This window comes from Cariama cristata, unplaced genomic scaffold (assembly GCF_000690535.1).
Source record: "Cariama cristata isolate BGI_N322 unplaced genomic scaffold, ASM69053v1 scaffold24733, whole genome shotgun sequence".
Lineage (NCBI taxonomy): Eukaryota > Metazoa > Chordata > Aves > Cariamiformes > Cariamidae > Cariama > Cariama cristata.
The window spans coordinates 29,581-50,191 of NW_009607091.1; the positions used below are offsets into that span (position 1 = coordinate 29,581).

At 39.9% G+C, this 20,611-nt stretch overlaps 1 protein-coding gene across 1 annotated transcript in view; it reads right to left on the reverse strand.

The window, feature by feature from the left end:
- The window catches only part of SHC3 (SHC (Src homology 2 domain containing) transforming protein 3), a 58,314-nt gene that overhangs the window by 13,642 nt on the left and 24,061 nt on the right, over nucleotides 1–20,611 (reverse strand). The window contains exons 3-6 of the mRNA XM_009696606.1: nucleotides 10,894–10,957; nucleotides 8,144–8,263; nucleotides 4,945–4,998; nucleotides 635–686 (exon numbers count right to left, since the gene is read on the reverse strand). Of these exons, the coding sequence (XP_009694908.1) occupies nucleotides 635–686; nucleotides 4,945–4,998; nucleotides 8,144–8,263; nucleotides 10,894–10,957 (290 nt within the window). The remainder of the gene's footprint in view (nucleotides 1–634; nucleotides 687–4,944; nucleotides 4,999–8,143; nucleotides 8,264–10,893; nucleotides 10,958–20,611) is intronic.

Consider the following 20,611-nt stretch of genomic DNA (forward strand, 5'->3'; position numbering starts at 1 on the left):
TGTACCTCTTATTTCAGACTGTAATTTACACTTTTTATAATTTATTTTTGAGAATCTGAACTGGATCTTAGTCTTTGAAGACAATCAACCAGAGATCCCCTGTTGCCGACTGATTGTTTATAGAGCAATACAACCTTGAGTAAAACTTCACTGAGAAAGAGGATTACAGCCTCCAGCAAGCTGGCTCGAAAGCTCACTATTTGGTAGAGAATCTGATTCTGCCAGGAAGAATTAGGCATGTCCTGAGAAGACCTAGCAGATTCAGCCACCTCATCAGAGTACTTAATCAGAGGACTGCTTGGTTCTTGCACAGTGATTGGGTGTGGGTAAGAGTTAACTGTTGCCTAGAAGCTCACGCAGCCAAGTAAGGCAAGTGCTTGATTCAAAAGATGAAGAGAATCAAAGTGGTATTTGGAGATGAAGTACAGGTAAGACCTGTTCCAAGTTTGAGAATGAGCTTGCACATGGCTGTTCCTCATTCCTACAGAATCTTTCCATGACTCTGTCAAAGGCAATCTTTTTACTGGGCTGGATTTACTTTCTTCTGGGGGGAAAAAAAATCTACTGAATTATGCCATGAATAATTCATGTTTCTCAAAGGAAAAAAGATGCCAAATAGATATTTCTAACTTACCTCTCCGATTAACAGGATCCTTAGCTACATATGCAACATAGTCAGTTGTATCCTGTCAAAAAATTAAGATATCTACAATAAATGCAAAAATCTTTGCACTGATCATAGCAAAAGATCACAATCCAGAGTGTGCATATTCCTGTGAGTAAAGCCTCAAATGACATGTTTTGCTCTACAGTTGTATACTACTTAAACCCTATAAAAACATTTATGGGTTTTGGTACTGACCCCACCACTTTTCTTTCTCCAGAGTGGGATCTCTTCCAGCAGAACTTAAAAATCTCTTCCACAGTCTTTGAAAATCAATTAAACCAATTTAGCAGGATTTGGATCAGACGTCATTTAGAAGGGAGTAGAATTACAAGTCCTCATCTTCAAAATACCCAGAGATTTTGGTTCAGAACATGAATTATCAACTGGTTCTGTAGCAGAGGGAGTGGGAGTAACAGCCCTGCTCCCCAGAAACACTGAGCAATGGTGTTTATTCATGTGTGACAAGCAGGTGTGTTTACTTTACTGACTACAATGCCATATGGCACAGAGGTGCTCAGCCACTGCTTGGCTGTGACAAACACTATCCCAGGACGCTCTCCCAGCCCATGGGCTGCTCCCAGCCACCCCGTTGCCACATGCCGGGTGGATTTTCTGGCAAGAGCAGGCTGACATTTTCTTTGGGGACTTTTTGCTTGCTCTCCTGCCACCCTCATGCTCCTGTGCAGAAGCTGCGCAGACCTTTATCATTGTGCAGATGGGATAGAAAGTCCAGTGTTTCCAGGAAATGTGAGGTCTGCTGGCACATCTGGAACATGCCAGATATATATCCTTGATGCGATCAAGAAGTCCTGGTTAGATCTGGTATTTCCTGACATGCCTGGCTAGTCAGGTACAGCTAAACCTAACTGAGGTATATATAAGATACACTACCGCTGGCTGCATGAATCTACCCAAAGCCTTTTCAGGTGACTGATCCAAGACCATTGACAATTATATCAAGATCTAATGTCATAACAAACATCAATCTTCAGTTAAAAGATAGACTTCTTTAGCTTAGCTTTCTCTGGTGCAAGCACACACCACCACCCCCACCACCCCACCAAAATAAATCAATGTGCTGCATGTCTATACAATTTCATTCCTAGGGAGAGGACAAGAGAAATGATGAAGCACATTCATGGTTCTGGTGACAGATGCGTAGCCATATCACTTAATGCACTATTGGAAGGCACTCAGACACAGCAGTAATGAGGTCGGTCTGTAAAAAAAGCAGAGCAGAGAATAGCCCTAGCATTTTGTCCAGTAATTTCTTAAGCATCCAGTGACATAGTGTCTGAGCAATGACTTGAGTGGAAGTAATGATACCTACCAACAAGTAAGGGGAAGAGAAAAGTGTCTATGTCTATAGTAGCAAATAAAACATAGCCAAGGTAAAGGTCCGAGAGCTGTCCCACAGTGGTCCCTAGACTTTAATTGTTGCTACTCTCCCTTGCCTGGCTGTGCCAGTTTCCCAGGCCATGCTCTGAAACTCTCTGAGGGACTAGCACATGCTGGGCATCGATCCCAAGAGACCACTGGGAGAGAAGAGAGTGAATGTGTGGATACAAATTGCACTGTGCTATTTGGTTTCAGCGACAGAACACAGTCCACAGATCATTTTATTTACTAGTACAGACATAGCTAATGGATACATTTATGCCTGAAGTAAATCATAGATCCCTCTCATAGCTAGCGTGGGTGTGAGAGACTGGAACCACCTACTCTTTATTTCATCTAAAGCTCTCATAGTCAAGCTATGACAAACCATTACGAACCTAAGGTGGGCACATTTCACAGTGGCTAAATTAGAAGACTCCCATGAAAAGGCTGTACAGGGCTGGGCTGAAGCAGCAAAGTGGTCCCTGGCATTCAAGGACTGAAGACAAGTATGAATGAGCTATAATTTTCACCTCAAAGAAATTGCATTGCAGTTTTAAAATTTGGAGGCACAGCTGAAACAGAAAAACTACTGCCTTCAGGGACCTCTGAGAGACCTGCCTTATTAGACCTTATGAGATCCACCTCTCCGAAATTTCAGGAGGCATCTCCCAAAACAGATGTCTTGTCTAGCAGCCTGGAAACAGCCACCTGAAATGACTATGGATGAAAATTGTTTAGTGCATCATAAGCAGGGGCTGAAGAGAGCTAAAGCAGATCCAGAACACAGTCTTGGAAGCCAACTAAAAATTATTCCAAAATGGTGTTTGGTGGAGAGATTTTTAAGCTCCCATGTACTGACACAGACAGAAACTGTCTGACTCACTGCAAAGGGGAATATTGCAAAAATATATATGGTACTCAAGCTGTCCAAAACTGTGGAACACTTCTGCAGTGGATATATTTTGAACGATAAAGGTAATTAACACTTAGGGAGTGGGAGGAAAGTTGCAAAGCTAATTGCTGGCATGAATGTGTGGTAGATATCCAGAGCAGAGAAGTGGATGGGGTAAGAAATGGCAGTAGTCTCACTTCTAAGTAAACCAAATTTCAAAATTCAAAATAAGGGAAGGATTTCCTGAAGAAACATGGGCACAGGTCTGGGTTCCTAGCTCAGTATGGTCTTTCTCCATCCATTTTACATCTCATATGAGGAGATGAGCTTATGGGCTGGAGCCCAGCCTTGTTTGGGGGATATGGTTTGGTGGTGGCAGTCCTCCACCAAGTGGAAATCGTGAAGGGCTGATGAAAGTTATGTTTGGATGACCCCCAGATGGGTTAAGAAAGCTGTGACTTAAATCACATCCTTGCACTTTGTCTTCTTCTGTGTGTACGCAAGAGAAAGGAACCACCTGCTTTATGAACAAGCTTTTGCTTTAAAGTTGTGCTAGATACTAGCCCACTGAGACAAGCCTGTAGAGCATCATTAGATACTCATACCTTACTTCTCCACCCCCAGAATGAGATCACCATGCAGTGGTCTTATTGGGAATGCAACTTTACAGTTTGACTGTCTTTTGTAGGCTCCCTTGCAATTTTATTTCTCTGGCAGCTCACTGACTCAGTAGCATGATTTTTATCTCTCTAAAACATTTGGAAGAGCTTGTTTACTCCAAATCCAAGCTCTACTGCTGCTACTCTCCTCTTTCCTGGTAAATCACTCCATCAGTGGGCAGTGTGCAATGGTGTTTCCAGGACTTAGCATTTGGGATAGCAGATGGAGAGCGAAGAATCTTCTTACGGAGGCAGGGAACTGTGCTAATCACTCCTCTGCCCACTTCAGGAATTGTTCATTTACAGCATCCATTGCAATCTGTTGTATTTCAAAGCTGCTGTTGATCCATTTTTTGTTCCCCAAATTATTATGATATGGTGTCCTTTTCCCTTCTGGAACTGAACTGAGCTCAGCAGAGCTATACTAAGACTCACGTTTTCTGAGGATAGTGAAATGAACAGAGAAAGTGCCAAGGATCTTCAACTTAACAGAGTTGAACTGAGAGAATTAACTCACAGAGCAGGCTAGAAATTGCCTTACCTGTAGTACACGACTGACAAATGACAGATAATCATATGATGGAGGAAAAGGCAGACTCATTCAATTAATCTAGGCTTAAAAGCTTTCAAACCTCTAAGGTAAGAGGTGAAGAGTGTCCTTGTTTTATAATTCTCCCATTGCTTCCTGGGTGACAAATACTTTTTAAGCACATTTAGTATGCCTTTGGATAGACTGTTTATAAAAACAGGGAAAAGCGCAACAAGCAGGAGTCTGCCCTTTGATCTAAATGAACCAAATGTGTAGGTGTATCTGAAAGCTTTGCAAAACTAGGAAGAAAGATCTGGGCTTTTCCTGAAAGCCTGTCTTCAAGCTGCATGAGCATAGCAAACATACTTGAAGGTAGTATTTAGCACAGTCTTCTCAATGCACACTTGAAGAGAAGAAAAAAAATAAATGCATGCATTGCTATAAATATAACTGCAACATAGTCTATTCCTGTAAAAAGTACAAAATAAAAAACAGTCAGGACAAAAATTCACACAATAGCCATATGACTATACTACATTACTCTGAAAAACAGAGCCCTGTTTATCAGTTACTATATGAATGCTCACAGCCCTCTGATACTTTTTGTTTCAGTCATTCAAAGAGGTGGATCTATGACTGCTTGTCAGTCGTTGCCCTCAAAAAGAGTTTGATGGCAACAATCAATAAGAATTTATGAAACAAGAAACAGGAGCTATGGTGGTTATATTTTTCTTTCAGTAAGCTATGCAATAAATTTTGTCACACCGTCCTCATAAAGCAGCATCTATGCAGGGGAAAGCTTTAAAGAAATGCTTACCGGATCACCTCCAGATGCAAAGGAAATAGATTGCATATGGTGATTTGCTATGATCTGTATGGATCAGAAAGAATAATTGTGAGTCAGCAGGTTTCTTACAGTTTACTCTTTTGATTTCTCTTTTGGTTTGTATAGGGGTGAAAATCCAAAAGCAAGATCAAAATGACCTCTGCATTTCACCTACAAGGAGTGTGAAGTGTGGCATGGTAATAGAAACAAACTTAAGGATGAATGTATCTATTCTGGTATTCTTTAAAAGGTAGCAAGACACAGCAAAATTGCTAAATGTGCTCAGAACTCCAGTAAATCATATAGATCTGTCGTACAGTATCTTTGGAGAAATTTTAATCCGCTAAAGCTCACTTTCTTTATTACAGATAGTGATGAATGGAGCAAAGGGTCCTATTCATCAAAATACTCTTCTGCTGAGCCACTCCAGTGAAATCAATGAAATTACGCCAATCTGCACACCAGCTAAGGAACCTAACTATGCTTCCAATACCTACCGTGTCATTTTATGTTTCAAACACCAACATGTTTGCAATATGCAAACAGAATTTTGAATCTATCTGCAATGTAGCATTGTGGACAAAATCTCAGGCATACTCCCAGGCATTTGAAATTCAATTTGCTTATGTACAGTCTGAACTAATATGATATTTCTCTGGGAAGAGAAAAATTGTCATGAATCTCTAATACAAGAACAGCTCTGCTCCATTGCTATTCTGAGATTTAACTTATGAAATCTTTTAATAATGAAATCATGTAACAACCAAGAATGAAAAGGTCATTTGAAAGAAAATTTCACTTGATCATTAGAGTAACAGACACCATGCCAAGGAATTCATCCAGTATAGGACAGGCCTCTTATTTAGTGCCTCAGAGCATGTGATAGTAGTCATTTGGATCTTAATTGCTGACTTCGGAGAGGGTACCACATACTTTAGAAAACGTTTTTGAAAAAAATGAAGTTAAAAGGTATTCTCTGGTCTGTTTTCCCCATCCTGCATCCTAAAGACCTGAACCAGCAACTGTCTTCCTTGGAAAAAAAAAAAGCCTGACATGAGTTTCTCTGGATCTTGCTGCTTCACTAAGTCAGAGAGAGCTGACAACTATTTGCAGTACTTCTTTCAAGTAAAGAGTGCTTCGTTTTCAATACTCCTGCTTGTCCCACAGCAGCCTCTGAAGATGTGGTTAATTTTTAAGTGTTCAGTGGTGAACCGTCATTCCCTTACTCATCATTAAGGATTTCCTTCTCTTTTTCCCATCATTCCTAACAATAGAGATGAACTAGTGAAGATTTGTTACACATTTAACATTGTCACTATCTTGAATTGTGCAAATAACCCAATCTTTTAGTTCAGCACCATAAAACCCCAAAATTATTTCAGACTGCCTCGAAATTTATTTTTCCAAATTTTAAGAAAACGGAAAAGTGCTTGCAACCATCAGTTCCAGACAGACACTTTTGGTTTTGTTTTTTTTTTTTTTTAATTCCACAGCTAAACAGTTTAGTTTAGATTGAGGTAGGGGTATTTCCCCTCCACCACCCCCCCTCCCCCGCCTCAGCTCCAGTCCCCAAAGCAAAACAATGAAACAAGGCACTGCAAATTACCAATGCCTTTCATTGCTTAAAATGAAACAATTCACCAATATTGGCATATAGTTTAGAAACATTTCAGTCTACCCAAACCTGCATTTTAAACAAATCAAATCAAAACAAAACAAAATCATCTTCCGCTCATCCCTGCTTAACATGTTCACAAAACTGTTGTGCAGGGATACATGCAATTGCTTTCTTGTTAACCCAAGGGCCAACACACTCTCTTGTCTTTTCTTTCCTTCCAGTTCCTCTGGGAAAAAGAGGCTGTTACAGAAGTTCACAGCCATCTTCATGGGTGAGGCCTCAAAGGGCAAAGCTGCTGGGTCATGCTCATTTTCAAATTAAATGCTTGGCACAAACAAGAAACAAGGGAGACCACAGCCAGACTGGGGATCTCTGAGAACCCAGACGTTTCCCAGGCCTGCAGCACCGAGACCAAGTCTATCTCAAAAAGAATGATGTGAGAGAAAGATAAACTGTTTTGTCAACTCAGAGAAAAGGCAAAAAAAAGTTTAGGGGAGGATTCTTCCCTGGGATAAATCAGTTTAACTCCATTTCTACTGTGACATCAGCTGAAGACAAGGCGGCTTTCAGGGTTTGGCACTTTTTTAGTAGATCTGACTAACATCAAGTTCCTGTGCTTCTGACTAGAGGCAACTGTCGTTCTGAAAAGCAGTACTGTGTATACTCCATAATAAGGCTCCAAACTACTGCAACCAACCATAACGCTGCTCCCACAGTCTCAGTGCTCACTGCAGAAGTGTATGTTTTCTAAATAAGGATAAGAATGAAAATAAATCAATGAAAACATAATAATAAACAGCAAGCTTTTTCATAGACAATGCAATTCTTTCTTCTTATTTAATCCTTAGGCTCCAAAGGACAGCAGGGATTATTTTTTTTTTCTCTCTAGCAGTATCTGGGCAGAAAGTTGCGTGCCCTAATGCAGTATGTGGCTCACAGCAAATAGCACAGCAGTGACTACGCATGTCTGTCTGCTTTCTCTTTATATATACCCTGAGCAAGGATTTTTCTCATCTCATACATCATTCACAATCCACTGCAGTGATTCCCCAAAGTCTGTCTGTACCTTCAGCACAATGAAGAAGAAGAAATGGGCTGCTTGAAAAAGGCTGCCTTGTCTCTCTAAAAGACTGGCATTTCGCTGCACTGCAAAATCCCCGAGACTGTATTTTTAGCAGCTCCTCAGGAGTAGATTGCCCGTTAAGGCTCTAAATGGGAACAACGACAACAAAATGGGGATGCACATTCAGTCCTTTAGTCACTTACTCCAAATGCATCCCTTTTAACACTCCGAAAATTTGTAATTGTACCCAACAAGAACTCCCATAACGAGAAAATGCCATTTCATGTCATAAGTCTTTTAAGAGCAAAGCTCTTAATTCATCAAAGCTGTGTTTAATATGGGAATAAACTGTGACTCCTACTATGCTTTCTATCTTATTTTCATTTGTTCTATAGACATTATTGAGGAATAATAACTTTGAGCAACTGAGTATTTTGGCAGACAGCAAATAATCGTGCAGTAGACTGTTCATCAAAAGCCTCAAAAATTAATATGGCAGTTACACTCACCTGTTTTGTATCAGGAGTCATTAGGTTTAAGCTGGTGGTGGAGATATTCAGCATTATGCTCATTCCTGCAAACTGAAGATTACTTTTTCCCAAGATGCTAGAAAGAACTTTGCTTGGTGGCTGTGAGGAGGGGGGGAAAAAAAGCATATTTTTGTTCTCTGTTCATTTGAGATGACCTTCATTGTATGCAGGGTTAGCTGTAATCTTAAAGATTTCTTAAAACTTGCTGAGTCTTCAAAGATCATTTCATTGCAACAGCTGTTTTCCTCTGGAGATAATTTTTCATTTATACTACTGTTACTACTACTAATAATAGCTACGCAGGTATTCATCCACCCTTGATCTAACAAAATAGGGTTTCTGTGAGGTAGCAAAGTCTCATCTTGACCAAGAGCCCAAGTGAGCAGATTAAGGTGAGGGCCTTAAGTCAGTATCTTAAAATGGCATATTCTTATTCTGTAAAAACAGCTTCAACTCCTGAAAAGAAATCTGTTGTTTGCTCTGCATCTAGTGTCTGCTCTACCTGCTTCCCACACAGAAAGTGGGACTCCAGTGATACTGACGGGATGCTCATAAAAAGGGATACACTGTCATCACGTTTGTAGACTTCTTAGCAGTAGGTTGAAGCCCAGATAAATGCTAAAACCTCTGTATGCTATGGTAAAACACGCAGCTAAAGACTACTCCTAACTCAGAGAATAAGTACAACGTGTTAGAATGTAATAAAGGGGATGTAATAATATTGATAAATTTTGTAAGCCTTTCACTGGATTTTGGGAGGTTTTGTAGCAACACAAGTTATGCTGCCAAAGCAAAATTTACCAACTTCTTACCTTTCACAGCTATGGGGAACCACATAGCTGCGTGAGAGCAGCCTCATTCAGGTAACCACAGCCTGTACAAAATCAGGCTGCCCAGCACTAACAGACCAAGTCCTTCCACTTGCTGCACTTGCACCCATGAATATTTACGCTGCTCATCAGGATAAAAAAGCAAAGCTGTGACTGGAGGCAGTGTTCTTCTGCCATCTTATTTGCATTTGTCCTAAGCTGCCTGCAAGTCTGGAAAGTTTTTTCCCTAGCAGGATGGACACATTTGTGCTTCTTTACTCCTTAAAGCTTACACATATCCACTTTTAGCTTATTTTCCTTCTGTTTAATTCATTAAAAATGTGCTACTTACATGCTGCTCATAAGCAACTTTTGTGCTGCACTATTTTAACTTTGTCATGTTACAGAGACAGTACTTCATTAACTTCTCTTTAAAACATGCCCTTTTGAATATTCTTGTTTCTCTTCTTTCCTTAAACCATGATTCCCAGCACATGCCTAAGGATCACCTGCCCACAGTGTGCGTGAAATGTGAAAACTTGGCTTCAAGAAGTACATGTCAACTTAACCAAATTCACAAGCCACTTGTGGAAAAACATGATAAAAGTACAGACTGGCAAAAGATACCTGTCTTTAACATTTATCTGAAATTCTGTTGCTGGGCAAATTTTCTTCCCAGCCAGTACACTTACTTTAAAAACAGTATTTCTTTTCAATAACTGATAAACAACATTGCTTCTAAAACCAGTAATACAGCTAGGCACTTGGGACTCTCTTTAACATATTTTTGTAATTATATATTGTGTCACTTTGTTTTCCAAGGAAAAATATATTTTTCTCTTTACTTTCAGGTTTATAAACAAAAGCCAGAGAACTGAGAAATGCCAATGAGATAAATTTGGTGGTGATCGTGGGGAAACCACAGCCTTAATTACTGAGATAATTTCCAGTTACGCTGTGACATATGTTGCCACATATGCCTTATTTTACCAGGGAAAGATCCCCCACTGCAAACAAGTGGCATTTCATCCCATCCTTTTCTGTTTGGATTCTGCCTAGGTGGTGGGGCAGCTGAGGATGCAGGCAGACCTCCTTAACCTCCCCGGTCTCCTCCGGTGCCCAACAACACACACAAGGGCTGTAATTAACTGCTTTCTATGCTACTTCCCTTAGGGTTAGCATTAAATCCCAGCTTTGCTAGCAGGCCCCCAGAAGAGCCGTCGGTGCAGGAGTTGAGCCGAGGCTTTCTTTTCTCTATGATTTCTCCACTTCTTGCCTGCAGATCCTCACTCTTACCACTAAAATAAGAATAAAAGTATGGTAATAACCATGCCAGGCCAACACCCACTGGAACAGCTATCAGTGCTGGCCATGGAGCATCTGCCACAGGTGTTTTATGGAAAGAGCATAGGGAACAGAGGATCACCTGGTATGTTGTCTCCATTTCCAGAAATCAATGATTTCCAAACTCTTTAATTGTCACCAGTACAGCTATGCTCCAAGAACAGATCTAATCATTTTCAAAACTATGTATATTTTTAGCCTCTGCAATAGCTTCCAGCACCTATTTCTACAATTTACTCATGCATTTTATGAAAAAGCATCCTTTTTTGTTTAAGCCTTCTGCTTGCAATCTACAAAAGAAAGAAAAGAAAAAGGAGGGGTTTTCTACAGTAGGAACATAAAGGCAAGCCACAATCTTTTTCCTAGATGTACTCATATTTCTAGATGGTTATAAAAGCAGATCCTGACCAAAAGGGCAAGAGGCAACATACAGTGGGTGAAAACAGCCAATACTTTAAATGATTAATGATCTGCAATTCTCAAAGCTGCTTTAAAGTCACCTGCCTGCTGTGCCTGGTCTCCTCTGTGTTGAACTAAGAAAATACAGTCAACTGCACTACAAGAAAAGAAAAATACCTTTCGTTTCTTGAAGGCTCCTTTGGCACCAGGCACGGCTTCACAAACACGACTGATTGCTTCCCTGAAGAGACAGAAAAAAGCTTTATGGCAAATGAATGTGTGGGTTTCTTCATTGTACTTGAAATGCACTGGGAGAGAACAGCTTCAGATGGTATCTCTGCTCACAAGTGAGGATAGTTAGTGGGTCAGTTAGCTCTCTTCTCAAGGCTAAAACAGGTGCCATTCAAATTTACATCACTTCAGTGTGAAGCAGAAGACTGTAAATAGTCAATGTTAGTGTAAGGAAGAGTACCTTGAGAACTACAAAGGATAAAAATGTTTTCTCGCACTATTAAAAAGACCTTTTCTCACTGTAAATTAGAGTATTTGTCTCAATACCTTCTTCCAAGTCTCATTTTTGTACCTTATTAAGCCAAGAGGAATCTGATCATAAGACAAGTCTTTAATCAACATTGATTTACAGCTGGTTTTTAAACCTTTCTTGTAATGTAAAGGGTAGTAACTATATTTTTCTCACTACTATACTACGCACTTTTCCAGTCAGAGCAAAGCCACCTGGCTTTAGATAATACCAGAACTTTAAAATATTCCTGGTAATATGCATGTTGTATACAACGCATGCGATGTACAAAATTTTAATTTATATTTGTTCAATACTATCTGAATAATTTATTTGTGGTCCTATTTTTATATTGTAAGCAAAATTAGTGCCATTAACATTTTGCTTCAGTTTTCTAATATTGCTTCATTCTTCCCATCGCACTCAGGTTGAATGAAAGAAATGCATGTTGAAAATTAATTTTATTCATACTCTCTCATAGGACAGTAAATGTATACTACAAAACCTCTCGAAATCATACTGCTACAAACAAATCTTATAGATCCTTTCAGTATTTAACATTATCTGAATAGTCCATCTGGTCAGTATTTAGAATTTGCTCCTGTGCATGCAGAGATTTTCTGTGACCAATAGCTACAAAGCTGTAATAGACCTGAAGATACTTTAAGACAGAACAGTTGCACAGGGATGAGTAAAGGTGACTCCAAACCTTGTTTAACTGTTTTAAATATGGATTGAGATTAACAGCACATTCTATTTAGACCTAAAACCATGCAAATAACACATATTTTGTAAAAAACCAAACCAAACCAAAACAAAAACCAGAAAACAAAACAGAATGGGAGACAATGAACTACAAGGTAAAGAACAGTCAAAATAATCAAAACCTTGAAACATCACCTTGATAAAAACATAAATGATTTTAATTTTATGCCATGTGCAGGATAATATTTCAACTGTGCATTCGGTGAATGCACAGAACCAATAAGTGAGTCAGGACAGAAATGTCATATATGTATCAGCATTCAACATATAATGGCTCAGCAAATGCCAGAGATTTATCCAGTTGAAATCAGTAATTACTATATAGTTATGCCTTGGGTGCTTTTACCTAGGTCCCAATCCTAAGTTCAAATCAGCTGAAAAAATCATATGAATGTATTATTTTTGAGGGGAGGGTGGTTGAGGGGGTGGAACAGGCCTTGCAGGAGGTTTGAAGTCCTGTCATTCTGAAGAAGTGTGAGATTTATAGTAAGAATGAGTCAAAAAAGCTTTCAGGCACACAATCCTTTCTTCAGGTCTAGAGGGGAGCTTGTTTGTTCCACAGCTTGTCTTTTTCTTATTTTTTTCCCCCAACTACATCTGCTCATCTAATAAAATTGCCTCTCACTACAAACCCTGCCTTGCATATGCCCTCAGACTATCACAGCTACAACAGCACTCCATTTCACAGTTCAGTGCTTATATTTAGTTCCCACATTTACCACAATGCTGCTTTGACTCCAAACATGCGTTTTAGTTAAAGCAGCTACTAACTTTTTATACAGAGCAAGTAAAAATCAGTTGGTTTAAAAGAGCAGCCCCGATGCATCTTAGAAATACAGCACAGCAAGGATCACACAGAGCAATCATCATGATACTGAGACGTAGGTTACTCCTGAAAACATAATCAGGAAAAAGAAATATTCTTCTTCACCGAAAATGCTTTTCTTTGACTCAGGAAAAGCAAACAGACATTATGTTGTACAGAGCCATCCCCTCAGCCTTGCTGAGCTAAAACTTGCAGTTTCCCATCTCTTTCTTGCACCGAGCCAAATTGTTTGGAGGCATTGGGGTGGGAGGTCCAGGTCTGTGGCAGTCCCTAGCCCATGGTTGTCTTTCAGACCCATGCCTCTTGCTTTGCCAGGTGTGTCTGAGCTTCCCAGGCATTTTGGCTGCAAGTTGCTGACACAGAGGCATCACCTTCACTTCACCTTCCTTGTCTCCTCCCGTGGTCCCATGAGTGCATTGAGGTCCCTCACAGGTTTTGTCTTCCACAAAAAGGATTTGTATTTTAGAGATACGAACTGTGCTTGAAGGATAAACTCGCCTGTAACTTCCTTTCTCTTCCTACGTGCCTCCATCATCTCCTCTCTCTAGCAGCAACATGGAGCAGGTAGGAAGAAAAGGGAATTTTCAGGCCACCGCAGCTGACAAAAAATGTTTACAAGCTTGTTATTTTTCTGGTGCAGGGCTGGGATTTGTAGTGGTTTTGCTACTACCTCTTCTGCCTGCCAGCTCCTGATAATCAGACATAAAGCGTCTTACTCAATAGACCCATCTGACTCAAGGACCTCATTGATCAAAACTGCCACTTGAGAGCAGGAGAGGAAATGCACCAGCTGAAAAGGCTGGAGCCCCGGGCTGAGGGCTGGCAAGGCCGCCTCAGTTACTGTTTGTAGGTCCAGCCTCAGCAGAGCGGGAAAGCACCAGGCAGCTGAAAAGCCAGGATACACATCCTCTCACTCTGTAAGAAAGCATTATAGATTTTCCAACTACCTGTCTTTCTTTTAGTAAAATATCTCAGTTTTGCCAAACTTGGTGTTCCCAAAGTCTGCAGGGAGACTGGAAGCAGGGGGAAGGACCTAAAAGTGACAGCTTGTTGAGATACATGTCCGATGAGGCAGGACATCTGAACTTGAATTTAACAATTCTTTTAACTTTGGTTTTTGAAACTCTGTGAATACTAAATGTACTCAAGCAACTGCAGAGTTTAAGTTAACAATGCTTTTGGTGAAAACGCTGGGAACTTCAGAAAAGGTACTCATAGAACAATTCTGCCTAGGCAAGGTCAGAGCAGCCCAGCAGCCACTCTTTCTGTGCCTGCAACAAAACGCACAGTACTTTTCCCACCTGGGAGTTAAGGGGACTTAAAGAAGTATCTGATGAAAACAAGAAAAAACAGGACGGCTGAATATCTGCCACTGCACTGATACGTACTTCTTCCAGGGGAAGGTTCCCAGACCTCTCTGTTCAGAATATTCTAGATCATTTGGGGGGGGAGGGGGGGGGGCGGTCTTTACACAGATAGCCTGAGGATGTGGAAAAGACTTCCTAAAGACTTCTTTCTAGCTTGCATTTCCAGGCAGCACAGGGCAGATGTAAGCTTTTTTTGCAGCAAATCAAATTTGCAAATGCCTCTGCAGCACTAACACCTGAGCCACAAATGAAGCCCAGAAATAGATATTGCTGCTAGGCTGACAGTGCCGTTACCTGACGTGTGCATGCAAACACCTGTCTAAGGAAGGCAAAAGCAGAAGTTCTGGACATATCTGCATAGCTAAATAGTTGCACAGAGTTTAGAAGAGTTGGATGTGACTACATTTGCTTCCTTTCCAACAAAATAGTTACTTGACTTAGACACACATTACACCTTTCTAAGCCACATGCTGTTTCATTAGCTAGGTTAAGATAAATACCAGTGTAGAGTTATCTTGATCTCTTGTAAAATTAGCAACTGTGCTGTCTGCAGTAGGGACCACATGCTGAGTTCCAAATTTGTCCGAGAGTATTTTCTGCTTTGCAGATGGTCATACCGTGGAGTCATTTTCTTGGCACAAAACATGTTTTGTATTTTGAATAAAATTTCAGCACACAAATGTATCCAGTCAAAAATGATCAATACGCATTTTCCAAGGCTGACCTATTCTGCTTTAAAGTGACTTGACATCTCTGAGATAGAAAAAAAAGACATTTTACATTGCCATTTTGTTCTATTAAAAAGGCTAATGCCCTGATATTTTTCATCGCTTTAGTCATATTTTACTCTGACTGTTATATAAAGTAGCCCACTCAGGAAGCTCAAATCTGTTCCTCTATAAAACATCATCACATGAAAATACCCTCCCTTCTTGTGGTTTCAAAGATTTTTTTGGCTGTCATGCTAGGTTTTGTTGTTGCTGGTTTTAATTAATACCATTTAATTGATTAAAAAACAGAATTCTGGAACTCATATTTCAGGGAAACGACAGGCACATACAAATTGCACAGATTTTCTCAACATGTTTGGACAAAGTAAAGCCATCTCAAATATTGCGACAAGAAACTCTGACTAGTTTTTATCTGAACTGTTTTGTATGACAAGACTTAAAACCTACCAATATTCTCTTGTTAATATCTTCTAGTATCCTATAGTTCCCAAGTTTATTTTTGCCACCTCCAAAGTGTAGGGTTCCACAGGTTAGAAAAACAGACATCAAAAGATAGACTTTTTAAATGAAAGCATGACATATCTAGACGAGTTGTATAGAAGGCTCACAGTTGTTTCTTAACAGTATTATATTCCTGCTAATATATTTTAATAATTTATAAATCATTACCAAGTGCTGTACCAGTATTTACTGAGGGGGAACAAAGTCTATACTAAATATAAAAATAACGTGCTTCTGAAAAAGAAAAAAAATGAAAGACCAAAAATACATTTTTAGAAATCCGTTTAATAATTGAAATATTATTTGTTCATTTGCAAAACAAGCAAAACGAGCGTGTGCTGTCTGAAGTAGTACAGGGGACATTCACAAGCTCTGAAGACTAAACCAGTACGTTACTGTTTACAGAACTTTAAATGCCAGCTGGCAAATTAACCGTGTCTAGAAGATGTAAGGCTGGAGAAGTAGTGAAGGAAAACAGAACAGAGGATGGATAGGAAGGCGAGGCTAACTGTGTGGCGTCGATGTGCCTACTGCCATGAATTCAGAGTACCGTGCAGGGAGTACTCCTGCAGGGGAGCCCCCCTCCCCCAAAAGTGGGGCAGAGACCAAGCAATGCCATTTGTCACACCAGCCTGACCGAAGCGAAGCCTGTCCAGACTGCACAAGTGACGGAAGGCCTGGAAGAGAAGGTTTGTGGAATAGCGCAACATCAGCAGATGTAGCAACGCAAGCTGTTGTCACTTGCAGAGCAAGGAGACGACGGCGACTCCTTTTCTTCCCCTCAGCTCCTCATTTTGTTTCTTGAAATGGAGTTTTTTCACGTGTAGAAAATCTACAAGCAGAAAATGAAAGGAAGCTGGCTGACTTAATTTTTGGTTTATTGAATAAGCTTTATACAGTAAAAGGGTTGGCTTTGGCAACTGTTAGACATAGAGTACCACATGCTATTAGGTATGTAGTACGCAATCTATCCAATGGTTGTTACTCTTATGCTCCTGCATCTTCAGTGTGAAACTTACATCAATCTGCTAACAGAAGTCAATGCACTTGAGAGGACTCTTTTGCTTTTACTGCCAAAGAAACTTTTTATCCATTGGTATGCTCAATGACAGCTCTGTTCTCAGTATTTTTAGATGAGCTAACTTTAAGGAATATTCGAGGCAATTTCAGTACAATCTGTACCTTCTTTCATTACATGCAAGTAAGCTTCAGAAACTGTTTCATTCACCAGTAACAGAGAAGTCTACCTGATCTTGATGACGACTTCCGATACAGTAGTTCTAAACAATGGTCTTATTTCTGGAAATGTAGAGTGAAACTGTTTATCCAGTAGCACACCTTGTTTAGATATATCTCTTTGCTCTGGAAGCACACACAGTCAGATTTGTGTTCGGCAAAACTGGAGCAAACATCCATTTTTTCCTTATAGCTATGGCAAAAGTGTGCCCCCAACAGGTATTGCCAAAAAGACATGCAGCTGCTCCTCCACTGCTAAGAACACAGTCATATATATCTACAATTAACCATGATTCAGACTCTGATGATCTTGGTCCAAAATTTCAGGTACCTTTCAAAGAGCAGACCTCTGAAAATATTGGTTGCAGCTTTTATGAACATAAAGTGAGGGTATACAAAACCTTGGTGTTGAATGCACACCTACAGAAGCCTTCCTTCTGCACAGCCCTCTATCTGTCACGAACTAGGTCAATGACACGAAAAAAACTAAAGAAAAATGTACTTGGAGGTTTAGATCTGTTAGGTACCTCAATCCTTCAACTTTTTTGTGACCTTCAGGCTTTCTTCCACTCAGCCTGGTCTCTAACTGTTTATCCTAATAGGGGTCAGGGAGATGGAGAGACAGAAATTAAAACTGTCTTCTGTTGCTAAATCAGGATCATAGTAACCTCTAAACTGGGTCCAGCCTCAGGTCATTTACTATAGTATCTTCTCTCTCAAAGAGTAGCCCACAGCAGGTATTTCAAAGGAAGGCAGAGGAAATCTTACAAAAGTAAAATGAAAAAATTTAGTCTAATGAATATTTTTATCTAACCTCTAATTGGCTTCATGTCCAAAACAGGATTTTGAAGACAGATATCTTACAAAACCTCTTTTTTATTAGAGGATTAAAGTTCTGACAGTGCCTTTTTGAATAACACCATAAGATATATGACAGTTTATAAATATACAAGCTGTATTTGCCAAAAAGGATCATCCAGTGGTGATGAACCATCTGGTATAACAGGACATGTCATACGACAGGCTCTCGAATTCCTTATGCCTTCGCTTCTCTGTGTAATCAAGCTGCTAGGTACTATTAGCAGAACTTGAGAGTGTCTCTGTTTCCAAGGTGCTAGGCAGTTGCTAACTTTGTATTGCAATTTGCATTTAAAACATGTTAAGACCACTCTGCCTCAGTCCTCCTGCTTCTGCAGAGCCACGTGGATTGACCAGCTTTCTGAAAACCCAGGGTACAGCTATACCCATAACTGCTTCCCTGACCATTCGGCTTTCAGCTCTCCACCTTCCCCATTCCCTGAGAGGCTCTTTGCTTTCTCACAAAGGCAAGTGGAATGGAGGAGCTCAATTAAATACTCTCACTTAGGCTTTGCATTACCATTTATTAGTTGAATTAATCCAAATACTAGGTAATATCTTCGCCACTACTACTACATTGAAAATGAAAGATTTCAATGTTGAGCATACAAAACCCTATTTATTCTAACCCATTTCTGTGCTAATGACAGCTGAACTAGCAAATGTAATTTATTTTCTGACAGTATCAGGCACTATAGCTGTTACTGCCCCACCAAGAGGTACACTGTATGAATTATAAGGATCTCTGCATCCACTTTCGAGAATCCTGCTTCCTGGTGTACTGAGCAGTAGTCAGCACCCCATGCTTCTCAGAGCTTTGGCCCTGAAGTACCTGTGCAGAAGGAAAGAGAATGCTCATTTGTACCCCTTCCTGCATACAGCTGTGTATCCAGACTGCGGTACAAGTATGCATGTTCTGCCATCCCCTAAGCACTACCCCACATCCAGAGTCCACGCAGCAGAAAGCAGGGGTGAACCACACTCACCTTCCAAGACAGATAAGATGTTAAGGAGGAGACTGAATACAGAGTTCACTGCAGACAACATGTTACCTATCCACCTTCAAAAATCACAGGGGAAAAATTCTTCCTTTTCAATGTCTTCCATCTTTTTCCAGTGATGCTTGCTGACAATGAATTTCTGCAAAGAATACAGATACAGTTGAATGAAATAGTACACCAACTGAACTTTGGTCATATTGTTTAGCATTGGACTCAAACTCAGCTCTAAAATCTGGATTTCCATCATCTCCCCTCCAGAAGCTTGGGATATTGGCATAAATGGATTTGGTTTTCACAACTAATAAAGATCAGGCCTCAAATTTGGAAAGGAATCTCTTTCAAATTATTCAGTCCAACAAAGCTCATGGAGAGGACTGGGATTAGAGTTTGGATTTGGGTCCACTGCTGATATGAAGTATTTCAGTCCTCTGATCTACTTGTTTTTAACACAGCATGCAATATAATGTTTTACTCAGCATGAGGAGGTACGACTTTCTGAAGCTGCATGCAGTAAATTGATTGCATTCCATTAAATACCAATGAACATACAGCCTTGTAGTCCAGACACTGCTGTACAACAAACAGTACATGCAACATTATTCTGATTCAAACCAGTGCATAAGTACACTCATGCATACAACACAGTAGTGAAGACTGATTACACTATAACAGATATAACAATAAGCATCCAAACATACTATATGAACTGCAAATACTGCATGTGTTGCAAAAAGCATTTTACCTGATTTTTTTTTTTTTTTAATAAACAGCCTGAGAGCACAAAGGGATTGGCCACACAAGCTTAAGAGTGGCCCCGTTCTGTGATGATGATGGTAGGTTTCAGAAGGTTTCAGATGAACTTAGGACCACTTGCGATCTGCAGTTAGCTCAGTAGTCTCGCCTGCTAGTCCTCCTGTTCCTCCACTATGTTGAAAATGAAATGCTTCTGTTCATCTTGCTGCCCAAGAAAGTCATCTTGACTTCACATGTGTTACAAGAATTATTACTGGATAATTAATGATGCAACATGTGGAATCAGCTGGTTTTTATTTATCACTATGCATTACTGCTGACCCTTGGCTTGCGCATCCATTTATTTGCTGAAGAATTCACATGACATTACATTCATTATGGAAAAGAATAAATACAATACAACTGATGAACACTACTCTAGTTCTTCTATTTCTCCTGCAGTGAAAGAATCTTTAAACTTCAAAAGTGTAACAATAAAGGGAAAACTCTGTTATAAATTGTACATAGTTGTTCATTTTTCCTCAAACCGGATCCAAAATTAGGACAACAATACCTTTTGACAGGCACCACCAAGGTTGTTAAGATCCGATGAAGAGTATGACAGGTGAATGTGCTTGCTCACTGCTTTCACACAAAGATAAATGTATTGCTGAAAGTTTTAACATTATAATTTACAAAAAGTGAAAAAGCAAAACAAAAAAACAAGTTACAGGCCAGGTACTACAATGTTAGATGGCACAGGCTGACTTTTCACATGACTGAGACAAGGAAGGAACGACCAAACTGTTTACACCGGGATTTCAATCCGGTTCCTGGAGTTGAAGCCACAGTTCTTCATTTGTCAGACCGGTCCATGCATACACACTGATGTACATGCTTTACTAATGTATTAATTATGACAGATGTGATTTTCAAAGGCATTCAAAATATCTGGACAACCTTTTCCCATTAACTTCTTATTTAAAATAGGTGTCTAATTCACTAGATAACTGGAAATCTTAGCCTAATTCTTAAGCAATTTCAAAATGTTCACCCAACAATTTAAGTGCCCTTTACAAGCACTAATTCATTTAATCACAGAGTTGTCTGTGACTGGGGCTAATGGTTTCTCAAACATAATGCCCAAGGATTACAACAGAGCCAGAGACCCTCACCCTCCCAAGACTAAGTCACAGATTTTTTTCTTCTAGGAATTGGTGCTGCTCATCTTACTTTGGGGTTTTGTTCCTCCTCAAGGCTAGCATAGAAATAAAATGACATATGCAATAACCAGAAGACAGAAAAAAGGCAAACATAGGATTCCTAATGGCTGACTTTCTATGTTTGAACTCTGCAAT